At 41.7% G+C, this 17,500-nt stretch overlaps 1 protein-coding gene across 1 annotated transcript in view; it reads left to right on the forward strand.

Annotated features, from left to right (window-relative positions):
- LOC127009753 (gonadotropin-releasing hormone II receptor-like) overlaps positions 1–17,500 on the forward strand; it is a 65,377-nt gene that overhangs the window by 1,680 nt on the left and 46,197 nt on the right. The window contains exon 2 of the mRNA XM_050883133.1: positions 14,329–14,542. Within this exon, the coding sequence (XP_050739090.1) occupies positions 14,329–14,542 (214 nt within the window). The remainder of the gene's footprint in view (positions 1–14,328; positions 14,543–17,500) is intronic.

The following is a 17,500-nucleotide window of genomic DNA, read 5'->3' on the forward strand; positions in this document are numbered from 1 at the left end:
ACATCTTTCCTGTTCCCCCGACCTTGCTTTCCTCATTCCACCTACAGTCTTTTTTTCCCCTTGTAGCTTCTCGTGTCCCAGCAACCACTTTTTCAGCCTGCCCAGCTTCATCTCCATCTGTACCAATCTAGCACAAACTCTTCACCCGATCTCTCCAATATCCTACTCCTCTATCTATTTTTATCTCCCTCCCTTCCTGAATTTACCCTTTTCCCCCTACTTCCCTTACTTTTACCTCGTCTCTTCCGCGTTTTCCTCTCTCCCTCTCCATCTCCTGCCTCCCTTTCCCTTTCAGTTTCCTCTCTAATACCTGCCTCTAATTCCAGGCCAGGTAGTGGTGTCTGTTCCGTCGTCTGGCCGCAATATTTCAGCCGCTTTGTGACCCGGACTTAGTAATATCTATGCTAATACGCAGAGTTAACGCGATCCGTATTTAGTCAAGCTTAGGCTGACGTGGCTATTAAGTGCACACAGAGGGAGTGTATGGGGGGGAGGGGGCGTGTGTCTGAGAGTGTGTGTGTGTGTGTGTGTGTGTGTGTGTGTGTGTGTGTGTGTGTGTGTGTGTGTGTGTGTGTGTGTGTGTGTGTGTGTGTGTGTGTATCTTTCACTCTATATTATTATTTTTGTGTGTGTGTGTGTGTGATTCATTTGTTTGCTTGTTTGTCCGTTTTAGTATTCTCTTTTATTTACTTGTGCGTGTTTATTTGTTTGTGTGTTTGCGTATGAATTTGTTTTTTGGATGCCTGCTATGGTCGTGCTTCCCTTTGCTAATTCGTTATATTTTCGACGCATTCTGTTGTTCTGTTTTGCTCTGTTGTACAAGTTTCCTTTGGCATGAAACACACAGTCACTCATATCAAAGCTACCTCCCACCCTTTCCATTCTCTCTCTCTCTCTCTCTCTCTCTCTCTCTCTCTCTCTCTCTCTCTCTCTCTCTCTCTCTCTCTCTCTCTCTCTCTCTCTCTCTCTCTCTCTCTCTCTCTCTCTCTCTCTCTCACACACACACACACACACACACACACACACACACCACAAAAAAAGAACAAACAAACATAGTGACGCTGCATTTTCATCTTAATTGGTGTTTTTTTTTTTTAATGAATCAAAATTAGGAAGATTTTTTTTCCGTAATGGTCACTCACGTATACCACGCAGAAAAGAAAAGTGACATAATTCCCCAGTTGGACACCAATAGAGATGGTGGAGAAAGAACAGAAGAAGACAATATAAACAACAGAGCAAAAGAAGAAGGAGAGCGTCCATTTTTCTTCTTGCTTTTTGTCCTCTTTCCTCCTCTCTCGCACAGCGGTTCTCGGTAAATACTTCCCTTTCCTCCTCACTTCCTTCCTTAATGATAACTATGCTTAGCCTCTTACGCTGCGGGCCTGAGCAAGATACAGGTTGGGTATATCGCACATCAAGACCTTTGAAGTGTGGAATTTGATTAGCGTATCAAGAGGTAATAAAACAAGGACACATGTAAATGACAGCAGCATAAAGTCTACTGGCTCATTACGAGGTCACCCGCTCTGTTGATTTAATTTGCTGGACAGTCCTTTCGTGCCTGAAGAGCAGATAATAGCACTTCGTATTCAGTTTACTCCTGATGCAACGAAATAACGGTTCATTCGATATTTAAATGAATTGAAATGTCGATCTAGATTTTAAATTATTTCAGTAAAGGAGACTGACTTATTTTTTTAGCCCTTACTACTGTTGAAGCAAATCTGAAGCTGCCAAAAGAACAAATCCATCAATAAAGTACTCTTATGTTTCTCTTAGGCCACAATGGCTTGAGAGACACCCGACAGGAATATTAAAATGCTTTACGAAGGCGGTGTCCGTGTTCTGGAATTTTTTTACATGCACCATATGGCAGTCGCATGTTCAACTGAAAACTAAAAAAGAAATTTTAAAACACTAAAACGGCAGATGTACGCTAGAGTTTATGTTCTCGTCGTTATGATTCTAAATATCTGCAAAACTTTGATATCGTCGACGGCCTCAAAGGTGATCGTGTACATAGTTTTTGAAAGGGCTTTAACACACGAGTATGGCCCAAACTCACTGACGCAAGATACACAACACAAAGTAACATTTTTGCTCTTAGGTTTTAACATCATGAATAACTTTGAACACGCTTGACTCGAACATGAAATTATTTATTATTACTTTTGCACAGAAAGCTCTGAAAACACAAGTAAGGTTTGCAAACAATGACGAATTAATCACTACCGAGTTAACTCCACCTTTCGATGATTTCAAGCTTTAGACACCACTGGAACTGGATCCTTTAATGCAGTTTTTTTTTTTTTTGGCTGCACTTGATACGTACTGCAAATCAATCTCAAAATCCATTGTCAGGTTCGTCCATATTTACGTGGGACTATCAAATTAACGTTATCCATTATTCTGTGTTGTGTATCCTAGTCCAGCAATTTCTTTCTAGCGCATATATAAATATAGATTGATGTATGCATTACAGCAATTATTAAATCCAGATTAAATATATCCCTGTTCCTTCAATATTTCCCTCTTCTAGACTGGAGGAATATTAAAAATGAGTCCACTAAGTAGGGGAGGTAATACCCCATAGACAAACAAATAATTGAACGGGTTATATTCCTTGCAGGGTGGCGCCCGTACTAAACGATAGTCGCAATACAGACCCTTAAAAATCACTCCTCACCTCCGTCGCTGTGTCACGTAAGGTCAATCATTTCCCACCCAGGCGCATCGTCCAATAGGAAATTTCTCAAGTGTGATTAAAATGAAGAGCTTATGATACTGCTGGCTTTCTTTTATTACCGATATGCCCATTACTCTCATCACTGTCAGTCCATCAGCATGACGGGTTATCTCTGGCTGGGGGCGCGAGGCAGGTGTGTTCCTAGACTTCAGAAATAAAAACAAAAGGATCTGATTGATATAATTATAAACGCTTTTTGTTTACTTAAAAGGTGGAATATTCAATAATAATGAGATCAAAAGTATCAATATTGCTTAAAAAATATAATGATGATGAAAATGAAATAATGATAATAATAATAATAATAATAATAATAATAATAATAATAATAATAATAATAATAATAATAATAATAATAATAATAATAATAATAATAATAATAATAATAATAATAATAATAACAGCTAATAATACAAATGATACTAATGCTAGCTCACAGTACAAGCATGAATGAACACTGACAATACCGACGATATCAAAAAAACACCATCAACATGAATTAAAAAAATGTCACAATGATTGTAGCTTTAAAACAACAACAACACACACACACACACACACACACACACACACACACACACACACACACACATACACACGGGCGAGCGCCGGTGTAATTACCATTATTAATTATATAGCATTATTAAATTTTCAGAATTGGGTGAATGACCAATAAAAGTATGCGTTACGATCCATTCATCCGCCCTCCAATGATCCTCTTCAACAACAACAACAGCAATAAGCGGATGCGCAATACCATACCAAAACATTAAAATCATCCCATTCACCTCTGATTTGCTCTTCCAGGTGTAAATAATATAAACACAAATAAACAACGCCATCTATTGTCTTTTACCTGCAATAACTCAAATATGTAGTAATGGAGCCGATCTTGATGATAATGGTGGTGGTGGTGGTGGTGGTGGTGATGGAGTGTCGAGTGAGTGGTGGTAGTGGTGGTGATGGTGATGGTGATGGCCTTTGTTTCCTGTGGTGACATGTGTGATAAAAGATGATGGTGGTGGAGGAGGTGGTGGTGGTGGAGACGGTGGTGGAGGGGGAGGAGGTGGTGATAATGATAATGGAAAATGTGATCAAGTTTTTTAGTGTGAAGATGAGAAGTTGCAATGATGATGGTGATGATGATGGTGATGATGATGGTGCGGGTTGTGGTAGCGTTGGATTTATTGATAATGTTAAAGGTTTTCAATTTTACTATTACAAATATGAAATGATGATGATGATTATGATGATGATGATGATGATGATGATGATAACGACTTTAAGCTGCAGGACTGTAAAATATTTCATACTCAGAATATAATGCAGTGAGGCAGGTTGGGAGGCGGTGGCTGAGTGGTCAGCGTGAGGGGGCGGAGTCCGGGAGGACCCGGGATGAAGTCCCGCACCCCGCTGCAAGCAGGCAATTTTCAGTCATCACCTAGCGTCCTAAAACTACACGCATGCTTTTCTAATCCAACATATCAACCTGGATTCTCGCGAAGCTTTATAAAAAGGATCAAGCGGAGCTTGATGGCGCCCTATGAAATACTTGCCCGCGCCACTGACGGTCTGGGGCCAACCAGCAGGCCCCATCATGAAAGCCTACCGGTCAGGCCACTCAGTAAAGGCGAGATAATATAGTAAAGTAAGCAAAGTCAAATCAAAAGTAGGTAAATAATCGTTGATAATTGAAATTACTTAAAAATACAGATAAGATCACAGCTTTCCATTAATGAATATTCATTTATGTCCCCGGACTCTCACACGCTCCCCTTACGTGTGGATCAGGCCGTGGGGGAGGAGGACTTTGCCATCATGTGGGGTGACCACGTTTTTTTGGACGCTTTATGTCTCTCCTCCATTCTACTCTGTCTTCTGCCCGATGTTCATCCAATCCCATCAATGCCAAGTCTTCGTGTATACACCTTCTCCACGTTTTCCTGGGTCTACCAGTTGGTCTCCTTCCTTCTACCTCCAATTTCTCCAAAACTCCCAGCACCGTATCCTCCCCTGCTCTCTTTACATGTCCAAACCATCGGAGTCTTTCCCTAATGAGCACTGTTTCCAGGTCCTCTACTCCGCATCTGTTAGCTACATCTGCACTGGACACCCTGTCTTGCCACCTGATCCCCGCCATATACCTCAGCATTCTGCGATCACTTGCTCTCAATACCTCCATCAATTTTCTAGTTAGATCCCATGTTTCTGCTCCATACAACATCAGTGATCTAATACACGCTTGGTACACCCATGCTCTGCTCTTTAGAGGGATGCTACGATTTACAAGTAAACTAGCCACCTCCTTCCACTGCTGGTGCCACTCTCGCTCTCATTGTCCTCTCCACTCCGCCTCACAGTCCAGAACATCTCCCAAATAACAGAAAAATGTTCTACCTCATCCAGCTTTCCTCCATTCACCTCTAGTTCATCCCTCTCGGTTTCTTGTCCTTGCTGTCTCCCTACACAAGCTAGGCATGTAAATTCTGCACTCCTCTTACATTTTTGAGGCCTGAGCAATATATAAATATAAATATATATAAATATATAAATGTAGTAAAGTAGTCTGGTTTCAGTTCCCGCACTCAATACTACCAGTTCCTCCACCTTTATCCACAGTACACATACCATAACGTTCTCAAACTTTCTCTTCCCGTTCATTGTCAAACTCATTTTTCTGCCCTTTGCACTCTACTTAAATACCTGAAGTCATTCGGTTTCCACTACCATCCAATACACTGTTTGTTCTGCCACGTTTATCTCAGCACATACTTTTAATTTATTCAGGGCTTCCACTCCCGTGAGCAACGCACGATTTTTTTTTTTTTTTTTTTTTAGCTTTTGCATAGTTTACACGATAAAGGTTCCGTGTTTTCTCTCCCGTACTCAGTGGGATATCCTCTCTCGTACTTTCCGCAGTTTATACGCGTGACACCCAATATATTCCACACTTTACACTCGCCTATCTAGCAGGCACAACACACACTGCCCTCCCTCTCTCCCTCCTTCCCTCCTTCCAGCCCTCCCTCCCTCCTTCCTTCCTTCCCTCCCTCTCTCCCTCCTTCCCTCTTTCCCTCCCTCCAGCCCTCCCTCTCTCCATCCTTCCATCCCTCCCTCTCTCCCTCCTTCCCTCTTTCCCTCCCTCCAGCCCTCCCTCCCTCCTTCCTTCCTTCCCTCCCTCTCTCCCTCCTTCCCTCTTTCCCTCCCTCCAGCCCTCCCTCTCTCATTCCTTCCATCCCTCCCTCTCTCCCTCCTTCCCTCTTTCCCTCCCTCCAGCCCTCCCTCTATCCATCCTTCCATCCCTCCCTCACTCCCTCCTTCCCTCTTTCCTTCCCTCCAGCCCTCCCTCCCTCCTTCCTTCCTTCCCTCCCTTTCTACCTCCCAGCGTCCTCCTGCTGGCTGACTCACGAGGTATTTTTCTGCCCGAGTTACCGCAGGCGTTTAGGCCAACCATGATGCAATAATTCAGTTTCCACTTTTAAGCGGCTTTTCGCATTTCTCCGATAAATTCTTGAGATTCCGTCCGTACGCCGCCGCGATCCCTTAAAATCCTTTCCGTGTTGTCCATGCCCTTCCGCGGGACTTGCCACGCGCTTCAGTCAGGGGTTTTATTTCTTCCTATTTTTTGAAGTCACGTTTCCTTTATACATTTCCTATATCAGGACACCTCTCCTCCCGAAATTGACCCCTCTTTCGGCCACCTCTTTGGATTCTTTTTAGGAGCAGCGAGTAGCGGGCTTTTTTATTATTGTTTCCTTTTTTTGTGTGCCCTTGACGATTTTTTTCCTCATGTGTATTTTAGGTGATATGTGCTGGGTAAGGTTGAGCTTGTTGAATACCACATTATCTCAAGTGACCTCTAATTTTTTTTCTCACCATATTGTTTACGTGAAAAAGTTCTTAAAGCTTCCTCATCCTTTCTTCGGCTAACTTTATAATCTTAAACTATCACTTCGCTTTACCCTCCTTCTCAGCACGTTAAAACATATCATCTTCATTTATCTGTTCATCTTCACCAATATTTCCGCTAATTTGCCTGAACACAATTTCATAACATATAAGGCCCACTTTCTTATATATTGTCTTTATCATCATTATAATTATGAGAGTAAACTAAATGGCCTATTAAGTTTTGTTTATCATGTTCAGTACTGTTACAATGACCCCAAACGTCACCATCAGTCTAAACTTCCTTAACAGTTAATAGTCTTGAGGGTTACATTATGTGAAAAAGTATATATGTCTCGAACTTCGTAATAAAACACTCACGTTGAAGTGGAAATATACACACACACACACACACACACACACACACACAAACACACACACTGTCAACTCCGGTTTTATCACACGCACTAACTTTGTGTCTCGTAGCACACATTATACTATGATCAGGAACAGTAGTTTGGTGATAATTTGTCTGCACTTGAAGTTTACTATGTCTCCCTCTTGAAACACCTTATTACATCCTTCTTTTCTTATAGTCAGTTTGTCTAGTTCTCTCTTCCACTCTCTCGCAGGTCCAAGGCTTTATCGCATTTTGCTTCTGCTTCGGGAAGATTTACAACTGGTGTTCGTTTTTTATCTTAAGCTCCATATGTCATCAACCACATTACGCCCATTAGGCTTTTGTAGCTTTGAACTTGTGTAGCTACTTTGTTCCTCTTATTCTGTGGTGCATACTACATCTTGGCGTTGTGATAGTCCCGCATATTATGGTATTATCGTTTTCCATTTCATATCTCTGAAGCTACTGATAAAAGTCGTACCTTACATCGAAACAATATTACAGTGAGTTGTGATTCCTTCAAATGATTAGCCAGTTGTGGTTACCAGTGAATGGCAACTCACAAGCACATATTTTCTGCTATATGAAGGTTTATATTTCGTAATTCATTGCTACAACCTGCCCTCTTTCCACATATATCACCGAACTGTAAATCTGAGGTCAGAGAATGAGAAAGAGAGAAAAAGCGAGAAAATTGTGTTCCAATAACTTTCATGTTTTTTTTCCCTTCTTCAGGGGGGGAGGAGGAGGAGGAGGAGGAGGAGGAGGCGATGGAGGAGGAGGAAACATGGAAACATGGACTAGCAGGCAGCAGAAAGCCTGTTGGCTCTTTACTAGGCTGCCTGCGTTCAGTGATTCAATCAATCCGTTTGCCATAGAAGTGGCTTGCAGGGAAGGATTAAAGCACTTGTGTATCTACTCTTGGGAACGTTCAGTTCACTCCCGATGCAGCAAAGTGGCGATCAATGCGTTTCTTGAAGGAGTTGATGGTCTCTCCGCTAACCACTTCTGCAGGAAGGCTGTTCCAGTGGCGAACAACTCTATTCGAGAAATAACTCCTGCCGATGTCGGTATTGCATCGCTTTGCTTGAATTGTTTTTCCGTTGTTTCTTGTTCTCAGGTTGGTTTGTAGCGTGAAGAGTTTGGAGTGATCAACGTTGCTGAGCTTGTTCAGGTACTTAAAGACTTGTATCATGTCTCCCCGCAGTCGTCTCTTTTCCAACGTGAAGAGGTTGAGTCGCTCGAGTCGCTCTTCATAGGGCTTCGTCCTCAGTGATGGTATCATCTTCGTGGCGCGGCGCTGTACTCTCTCAAGTAATTCAATGTCTTTCCTGTAATTAGGAGACCAGAATTGCACGGCGTATTCCAGGTGGGGCCTTACCAGCGAATTGTACAAGGATAACATAACTCCCGGCGTCTTGTATTCGAAGTTCCTCGATATGAACCCAAGCATTGTACTGGCTTTCTTACAGGCGGACTTGCAGTGTTTTATTTGTTTCAAGTCACTGCTGATGCTGACCCCGAGGTCTCTTTCCTCTTGCACAACATGTAGTGGTTCGCCACCCATGTGGTATGTGTGGTTGCTGTTTCTGGATCCGATATGCATTACTTTACATTTGGCAGTGTTGAAGGACATCTGCCATTTTTCTGACCACCGAGTGATCTGGTCCAGGTCTCTCTGGATAATTTAGCAGTCTGCCGTTGTGAGGGCCTTCCCACCCACCTTTGTGTCGTCAGCAAATTTTGAAAGATTATATTTCAATCCTAGTTCTAGGTCGTTGATATATATGATGAAAAGTACATCAGGAAATCACGTCAGTGTGATTAGCCGCTCTGCCGAAGAGGCTCTGAATACAAGAAAAAAATGAAACGGGAAAACAATGACGGCGTCTGTGAAATAGATTTAGGTTAGTGAAAAGATTAAAGGTGGTGGTGGTGGTGGTGGAGGTAATGGAAGTGGGGGTCGTTGCCCGAAGTGCAGTGGGCGAGGAAGGAGGGCGCCTTGGTTTCCTCCGCCCTCCCCTCCTCCCTCCCCTTCCCATCCACCCCAAGAGTCTGTGGCTGGTGATAAATGAATGACGAGAGAGAGAGAGAGAGAGAGAGAGAGAGAGAGAAAGCACACCTAACCTGACCCTAGCTAATATTGCACCTAGCCTACCCGTGCCTAACGAAACATGACAAACATAACCTTCAGCGAACTAACCCAACTGAAGTTTAATTGACTGCAACATTCTTATCCACGTGAAAAATAAACGTAACTAGCTTTGATTGCTAATACGGATAAGTGGAACAGTGAAGTAAAGTAAGCAGCGGTGAAAAATGCGTTACTATAAAAATATATTCATCCACCTTCCATGAACTATTCCTGACCCCCAATGCCTTCACAAAAAAGGGATAAAATAAAAAAAAAGTTTATTACATTAAAAAATAAAATAAAATGCGTATACACAGCCCAGCAAATGAAAATACCTAAGTGAGGTTTCGTACGTTCATTAGGCAATCCTAATTACTGGCCACTAATTAATTGGAAGCCAGAAATTCATGTTTTCAATTACCCACATTAAGCTCCTCTTCCTTTCCTTCTCTTCGAAACCAATTCCCCTTCCCTTCCCTTCCCTTCTCTTCTATAGACTTCTCTACATTTCCCTTTCCTTCCCTCCTCTTCCCTTTTCTTTCATTCTTTTCCTTCCCTCCGCTTCCCTTCCATTCTCCACCCTTCCCTTTGCTTCCCTTTCCTTCTTTTCCTTCCCTTCGCTTCCCTTCCATTGTCTACCCTTCCCTTACCTACCATTCCCTCTCCTTTCCTTCCCTAATCCTTTCATCCACTTCCAACTCTCTCTCCACTCCCCTTCACTTTCGCTTCCCTAGCCTCTTTTAACTCTAAGTAATTCAGCTTAAAACCATTATCTCTCTCTCTCTCTCTCTCTCTCTCTCTCTCTCTCTCTCTCTCTCTCTCTCTCTCTCTCTCTCTCTCTCTCTCTCTCTCTCCTACCCCCACGATCCATTCCCCAACCCATTTTTTTCACTTTCCCCAAAAGCCTTCCTACTCATCCCCCTCTATTCACCCTCTCCCCTTCTTCCCCCTTTTCGATTCCTTCACTTATTTGCTTTGTCGAATTTCCTACGTTTCTTTGTTTTTCTCATTCTTTTTCTTTCCAATTTCTGTTTTCCCTCCTCTCCGTTTGTCTGGCTGGCTGTCTGTCTATCTGTCCCTCTCTCACACACACACACACACACACACACACACACACCGGCCTCCAATCTCCTCTTTCCTTTCACCTCTCTTCCTTCCTTTTACCCCACTCGGTCTCCGGTAGAAATCAATTTTCCTCTCTCTCTCTCTCTCTCTCTCTCTCTCTCTCTCTCTCTCTCTCTCTCTCTCTCTCTCTCTCTCTCTCTCTCTCTCTCTCTCTCTCTCTCTCTCTCTCTCTCTCTCTCTCTCTCTCTCTCTCTCTCTCTCTCTCTAATGCAATGGCTGCTGGGGGCTAAAGGTCGTTAACAATTTCCCGAATTAGCGGACTAATTAGGAAACACGAGAACAGGATTTAAGCAATTGTACCCCATCGCTACAAACGTCACGCGCCGACACACTGACCCACCAACGGCCTGCGCGGGGACCTGGATGAAGGACGCAGGGAAGGGAAGGCTGAGTCGAACTGATGCTCAACCTATTACAACAGTATGAGCCGTATCCTTAATCATTTCGCCGCCCAAGCACACGTATAGTTGAAAGGGCTTTCGTGGGAGTTTCGAGCGTTTCCAGCGGTACTTTTACGACCCTGGTGGAAAGTCTGACCCTTTTCCCGTACCATGAACCTAAAGAAACACTCATTATAATCCGACTGATCTCCTTTTCGGCCTTTGAAAATTGTTGATGTGTGAGGCGGAGGCGTCTGAAAATACCAACCTTTGTCTACACCATGGAAGTGTGTGAGGAAACCAAAATACTGCTACGAATACACTTTACCCATTTTTTAGCAGCGATGGAAGCAGCTAAGCGGTTAAGACAAAATAAACAAAAAGCCTGGCATAAAACAAACAAATCCACTATAAAAAAAAAACTCCCAATACAAACAAAAAAGCCCTCATTGGATATTTACCTCTTCACTCGGGATCAGTTCCAAGAATATCGACCACTCAGATTCCGATCCCTGCGAGCTTTCGATTAACTACTTGTTCAGGTAAATTGAATGCATCCACAGTTTTTATTTTCTTTGTTAGTATGAGCGTGGCGCACGTAGACCAATAACAAAGTGTAACTGGAAGTGATGTGTGTAGAGTTCAACGGCTGATGAAAACAGGTAGGGAAGCTTGTAATAATATTATGTTTAAACGTCAAAAGAATAAAAAAAAACATGAAAACATTTACAAACACTACCATTTAATGTTTCAGCCTTCGCATAACTATACAGCCCTTAGTTCAGGATAAACACGAGCAGATGGCAACACACACTTCCCTCCAGGACAAATGACACTAAAAGCCCTCCATCTCTGTGTCTGTCTGTCCTCAAACATTCCTACCTACCTAATAAAACAACGTAAAGGAATCTCCATTTACTTCCTTTGCTTCCTTTATCTTCATACGAACCGAGCTCTTTGTAATTCTATTTCAGTCAGCGAGTCGGGCAGTCTCTCTCTCTCTCTCTCTCTCTCTCTCTCTCTCTCTCTCTCTCTCTCTCTCTCTCTCTCTCTCTCTCTCTCTCTCTCTCTCTCTCTCTCATTTGAAAAAAGTAAACCATTCTCTTGCCTTTTTCATCCCTCCTCCGCCCTCTACCTCTCCCCGCAACTCTCGAAAAAGATGAAACAAGACTTTTCTAAATTTGACTATATATATATAGATAGATATATATATATATATATATATATAGATATATATATAATATATATATATATATATATATATATATATATATATATATATATATATATATATATATATATATATATATATATATATATATATATATATATATATATATATATATATATATATATTTCTGACGTTTGCTTTTTCTTTCTTATTTCAATGTTATTTCTGTGGTCAGTACACTTACCACACATGCACGCGGATACACACACACACACACACACACACACACACACACACACACACACACACACACACACACACATCTAGTCTTTGCGAGTCTAAAATGCAAATCAAGGCGGGCAAGGTAATATTTTGAGACAGTTCATGCACGCTGGGAGTGAAAAAAGAAAAGAAAAGAAAAGAAAAGAAAATAACATTCCAGGAAGAGCAATTACTCAAACTTTTGCCCTCCCTGTCTATCTGTCTATCTCTGTCTGTCTCCGTCCGTCCGTCTGTCTGTCTGTCTGTCTGTCTGTCTCTCTGTCTGTCTCTGTCCGTCTGTCTGTCGTCACTTCTCTCTCTCTCTCTCTCTCTCTCTCTCTCTCTCTCTCTCTCTCTCTCTCTCTCTCTCTCTCTCTCTCTCTCTCTCTCTCTCTCTCTCTCTCTCTCTCTCTCTCTCTCTCTCTCCGATATGGGGTTTGATCCTCTACTTCGTCCCTTTGAATCCATCTCTCGACAGGGAATTCGCTTCAAACCTTCCTCTCAATCACCTTTACCCGCCTCTTGCATCCCTCTCTCGTGCCATTATCACTACTTCATCGCAGCAGCCTCACTCCCAGCCCATTCCGCTCCATTACATTAAATCCGATATCCTTTACGCCGTCTGTAAAAGCTGCCCCAAATACTTTCATCTTCTGTAACTGGTTTTCATTTATCCGTTCTGCTCTCATCCATGTAGCTCTTCCATATAACCTTTTCACGCTCATTCGGCAGTCTATCAATGACATCTTTATCTCCCTCTTATCTGCTCTAAAAGTCTATACGTATTTGGCATCTCCTTCCTTCCATCATCATATGCTTGATTTCTTCCCTTTCTCATCCTACTTTACGATATATCTCATCCACACCTCAGTCATCTCCCCGCTGTCATCTGTTAACTTCCCTTTCTTTCTTTCTTTCTTTTTTTCTTTCTACCATAAATAACTTCCATAATGGCCTTCTACGTATCTCTGAAAGGTTCATTGGCCCTTTGTTGTGTCACTAGGGTTCTCTCTCGAGTTTCTATACCTCCTTCCATTGTGTATTGCCCCTTCGCCGTCAATTTATTAGTATGGTATTGAACAATTATCGTTTGATGTTGTATGAGTCCATCATCTTGGCCTACTATGACTTTCTTTAGATTGTTATTGGATGTCACAGCGTCCTCTACATCTATGTGAATCGATGTTGTTGGTTCTCGTAGCGCTTCTTTGCCGTCTACTTTTCCTTCCTAGGTTGTCTCTTTCTAGGCCCAACAAGCCTTTCGTGTCTTCAACAATAGCCCAAGCACTTCGCTCCTTAAAATAACCCTTAACACGCTCCCATTCTCTCTCTTAGTATTACATTTCTTTCAACGCTCCATTTTTCTCCTACATATTCCATTTTTTAAGCGTTGATCTTCCTAGTTTCTCATGAAAAAAAAAAAAAATTCGGTGCTGACTGGGCTTAAAGGCTCAGCTTAATTTCTTTCCTCTACCCACACACAGATAAAGCCAGACAAAAACGTAAAATCTGATTCGTCTCATGCAATATAGAAAAAAAATTAACGAATTATAACTCATATTTTTTAGTCAGTATAAGAAACCTTCCAGTCGACTGTTAGGTCATTCTCTTTTCCTTCGTTCATAACACGGCTGATACTTTAACGTCAGTCTCTAGCTCTGTAAAAGATCCCCTTCTTCTTTCCATTCCTCGCCTAAGCACCTCCAATAACTGCCTGTTTCTTCCTTTTATTCCTTTCTGAAGCCATTACATTCTTTCTTCTCTCCACGGTTCTCGGAGTCTGTAAACAGCCCTAACATCAATTCCTTTCATCGAACATAGATTTTTCTGCAATTATTTCTCTGCATCAGTGCGCATTTTTAAGGGTTTCGAGACCTTTTAATTATACCTTTAACGCTAACTATCTATCGTTTTCAGTTTCTGACTTAGCTGTTCCTTTACCTCAGACTTGATTTTTCTTTTTTTTTATTTATCTATATTAATACATTTGTTTCCCACGCATAGTATACAAGGTCGTTTCCATTCCTTTAGTTCACTCTTTGAAAACTATCACTCCACTTTCCCAGCATCCTCGGTTCTTGTTCTCTTCATTCAGACATGTTTTCTGCAATGATTTCTCTACATCACAGCATTCCTCGCCCACGCATATCTTATCAAGTCGTTTTTACTCCATTAATTAATTTATCTTTAACGCTATCACTTCTTTCCGGCACCTTCGAGTCTCTAACACACCTGTCCTCTCCCCTCCAGGTGTTGGTGTTCCACGTGGTGCGGGGGCCCTTCGTGGAGGAGTTCTACCAGTGCGTCACCTATGGCCTCTACTCGCCGGCGTGGCTGGAGAAGCTCTACGCCGTGTTCAGCCTGGTGTGCATGTTCGTGCTGCCGCTGCTCATCCTCCTCCTCACCTACATATCCACCTTCATCACCCTGCACAGTGAGTGGACGGAAGGAGGGGGGGACGTGTGTGTGTGTGTGTGTGTGTGTGCGTGTATAAGGGGAGTGACTGTGTGTGGTGGGTGACGGGGTTGTGTGGGAGGTAAACTCTTTTAAACCGATATAGTGGACATGATGATGATGATGGTATTGATAATATAAAATCATAGTAGTAATGGTAATATAAACAACAGCAATATTAACCATTACAATAATAGAGATCGAAAATATATCGGCTATTATCACTGAAATTTAATTCTGATTACTATTCATTACTATTTTTACTAATATTATGCCGTTCATTATCATGCCATAAATATATTTCGCACTATAAAGAAAACTCAATGACCTGAAGTATTAATTATTTCTTCGTGGTGGTAAAACATAATTAAGTTGATCAGATTCGTGAGGTCAAACATTAACTTTGAAGTCTAGCTTTGAAGAAAATTCAGTAAAGAATTTCATCAGGCGCGGAGGGCGAGGTCGCGTGAGGAAATTAGGGCTCAGCGGATCAACAAGCCAGCGGGTCAGGGCGGCACACGGGGGCCAGCAGAGCCTCAACAGGTGCAGCCTCGTCCGTGTCAGATACGTCTACCTTCGGGCAATTTTTTTTTTTTTTGTTTGTTTGTTTCCTCGATTTTTTTTGCCCATGAGTTGTCACCTTCACTGTAAAAAAAAATACCCTAGTGAGGTGAGGTTTAAAGCACATGTGTTGAGTTACCTGGCTTTCTTTCAATAAGAGAAGGCAGGGATGAATGCAAGACATAAATAATAAGGAACACAAAGAGTAATAATTAGGTGAGGAATAAGAGGACGGTAAGAGAAAAATGGGATGGACTACCAAAGAGAAACTGGGAAAAAGGAGAGAAGGGAGAGGGAAGATGAGGAAGTAAACCCTAGGGAGAAGAGCATCAAAATTCTACCTAAATAAAGTTAAAAATAAAAAGTGAAGCTCAATATCAGGCGATACTAACAAACTGAATCCAAGAAAACTAAGATCTTTATGGAACATCATATTGGTTTTTACATTATAAGATTCTAAAGATTTCAGAACAATATATCACTACACGACCCCTGTTAAAGAGAAAAAAGAAGACATGTTCTCCAAATGTAATTAACTTTGGTAGAAAAGTGACCTCATACTCCCCTTCTAAAAGGTAAATCAAAAGCTGACGGATTCCTATCACGTATAAAGCCGGCGCGTCCGTCGTGACCAGCAGAATGAGCACTGTTGTAATTCTCTCCCTTTAGAGGCTGGGACACAAGGAAAAATTTATCTATCATTTTTTATAAGGAATCCCGAATTTTTCAGTATCTGTATTCCAGTATATTTCTTTTACAAACTTATTCCTGCTTATTCAGTTATCCACTTCAGTTCAGGAGCATCATCCACGCATGTCCTCATCATTGCCACCTTTACAAAACCAAAGGGACAACATGTATACAGTGTTCGTCAACGGTTAATGATCATAAAATTTACCTCACTGATGCCTTGTAACGATAATAGGCACGTTTTGGTAAAGAAAGTCAAGATTATCGAAGGCATCGACTAAAATGTGGACGATACCGATACTCCCAAAACCTTCCGATAATGCTGATACCGACACATCAACACGGCCGCAATATATACTACAACTATTTTCTTAAAGTTCGAGTGTAAAAGAAATTTATCCCAACCAAGCTGAAGGCTGGCATCCTGATCTAATCAAAAGTTAATCACCATTTTTTCCTCAAGTGATGAGAACCGCCCACAAGTAAATTAAGGAAAATATTTAGAAGTGGTGACGCATTTTATTCCACGTCATAATTTGATCTCGGATGAAGAAAAAAAAACAGCCCGAGACAGCAGGGACTTATAAGCTCAATATCAGACGATGCTAACAAGCTGAATGCAAGAAAACTAAGATCTTTAAATAAGCTCAATCTCAGGCGATACTAACGAACTGAATACAAGAAAACTAAGATCTTTATGGCACATCATATTGGCTTTTACATTATAAGATTCTATAGATTTCAGAACAATATATCACTACACTAATCTATTCTTCTCCCGTGCCCTACGCATAAATATCAGCTGACCCAGTAAGGGGGAAAAAATATCGATAGGTGCTGCTTCTCACTGACTTTTGACACACTGATATTATTTCTTTTTCATGGGTGTCAAAACAAATATGCGCGTAGCCACGAGACCAAAGGTGACTGCAATCATAACACCAAGAAAGAAAAGAAAAATGGAATGGTCAACACAGCAAGGGAGGAGAGATAAAAAGAGACCCCAGCATATTCCTTTGACACACAGAAAGAAAAATGCAACAGGATAAAAAAAATACCTTATAAAATGCGAAGCTGCCGGTCCATGTTCCTAAGACTTAAAAGTTAAAAAAAAAAACATGTATGAAACCAGTAATGAATCATTCACGAGGGAATCTGTAATAGCTATCGGCTGGTCGCTGTTACTGACGATTAAAACCAGCAGAATTTTTAAAACCATAAATATGAGATTGATGGCAAAACTTTCTGGAGATAACCTCATGCTTCACCTTTTTAGAAATTCAGGTCCACGGGAGGGAGGAAGGGAAAGAGAGGGGGAGGTGGTGGCGGCTTGACAGCACACACATGAGGCCAAACTTTCTTCTTTCCTTCTATATTCCTACCTATGTATTTTTCAGTAAAGGAAGCAACTTATGAGCAAAACGAATATAAAAAGACCGCTGTGTCAACGTTACCAGATTGTCGTACTCAGCCGCATATATTTCCCGACTTCCTACCCCAAAGCTGTCTTCTGGGTCCTAATAACGAAACTCATTTATAGTTATTGTTAAAAGAGTTAGATCCTGATGACTCTTGGCAATAGTTAGGCGTCAGAAACCGGTAAATACGAGGCTCTGAGTACGGTAACCTGGCAACGGTGCGCTGTGTTGCTCCTCAGAAGAGCTGGAGTGCTCAGTACAAGAGTTAA

The sequence above is a fragment of the Eriocheir sinensis genome, chromosome 41 (genome assembly GCF_024679095.1).
Source record: "Eriocheir sinensis breed Jianghai 21 chromosome 41, ASM2467909v1, whole genome shotgun sequence".
Classification (NCBI taxonomy): domain Eukaryota; kingdom Metazoa; phylum Arthropoda; class Malacostraca; order Decapoda; family Varunidae; genus Eriocheir; species Eriocheir sinensis.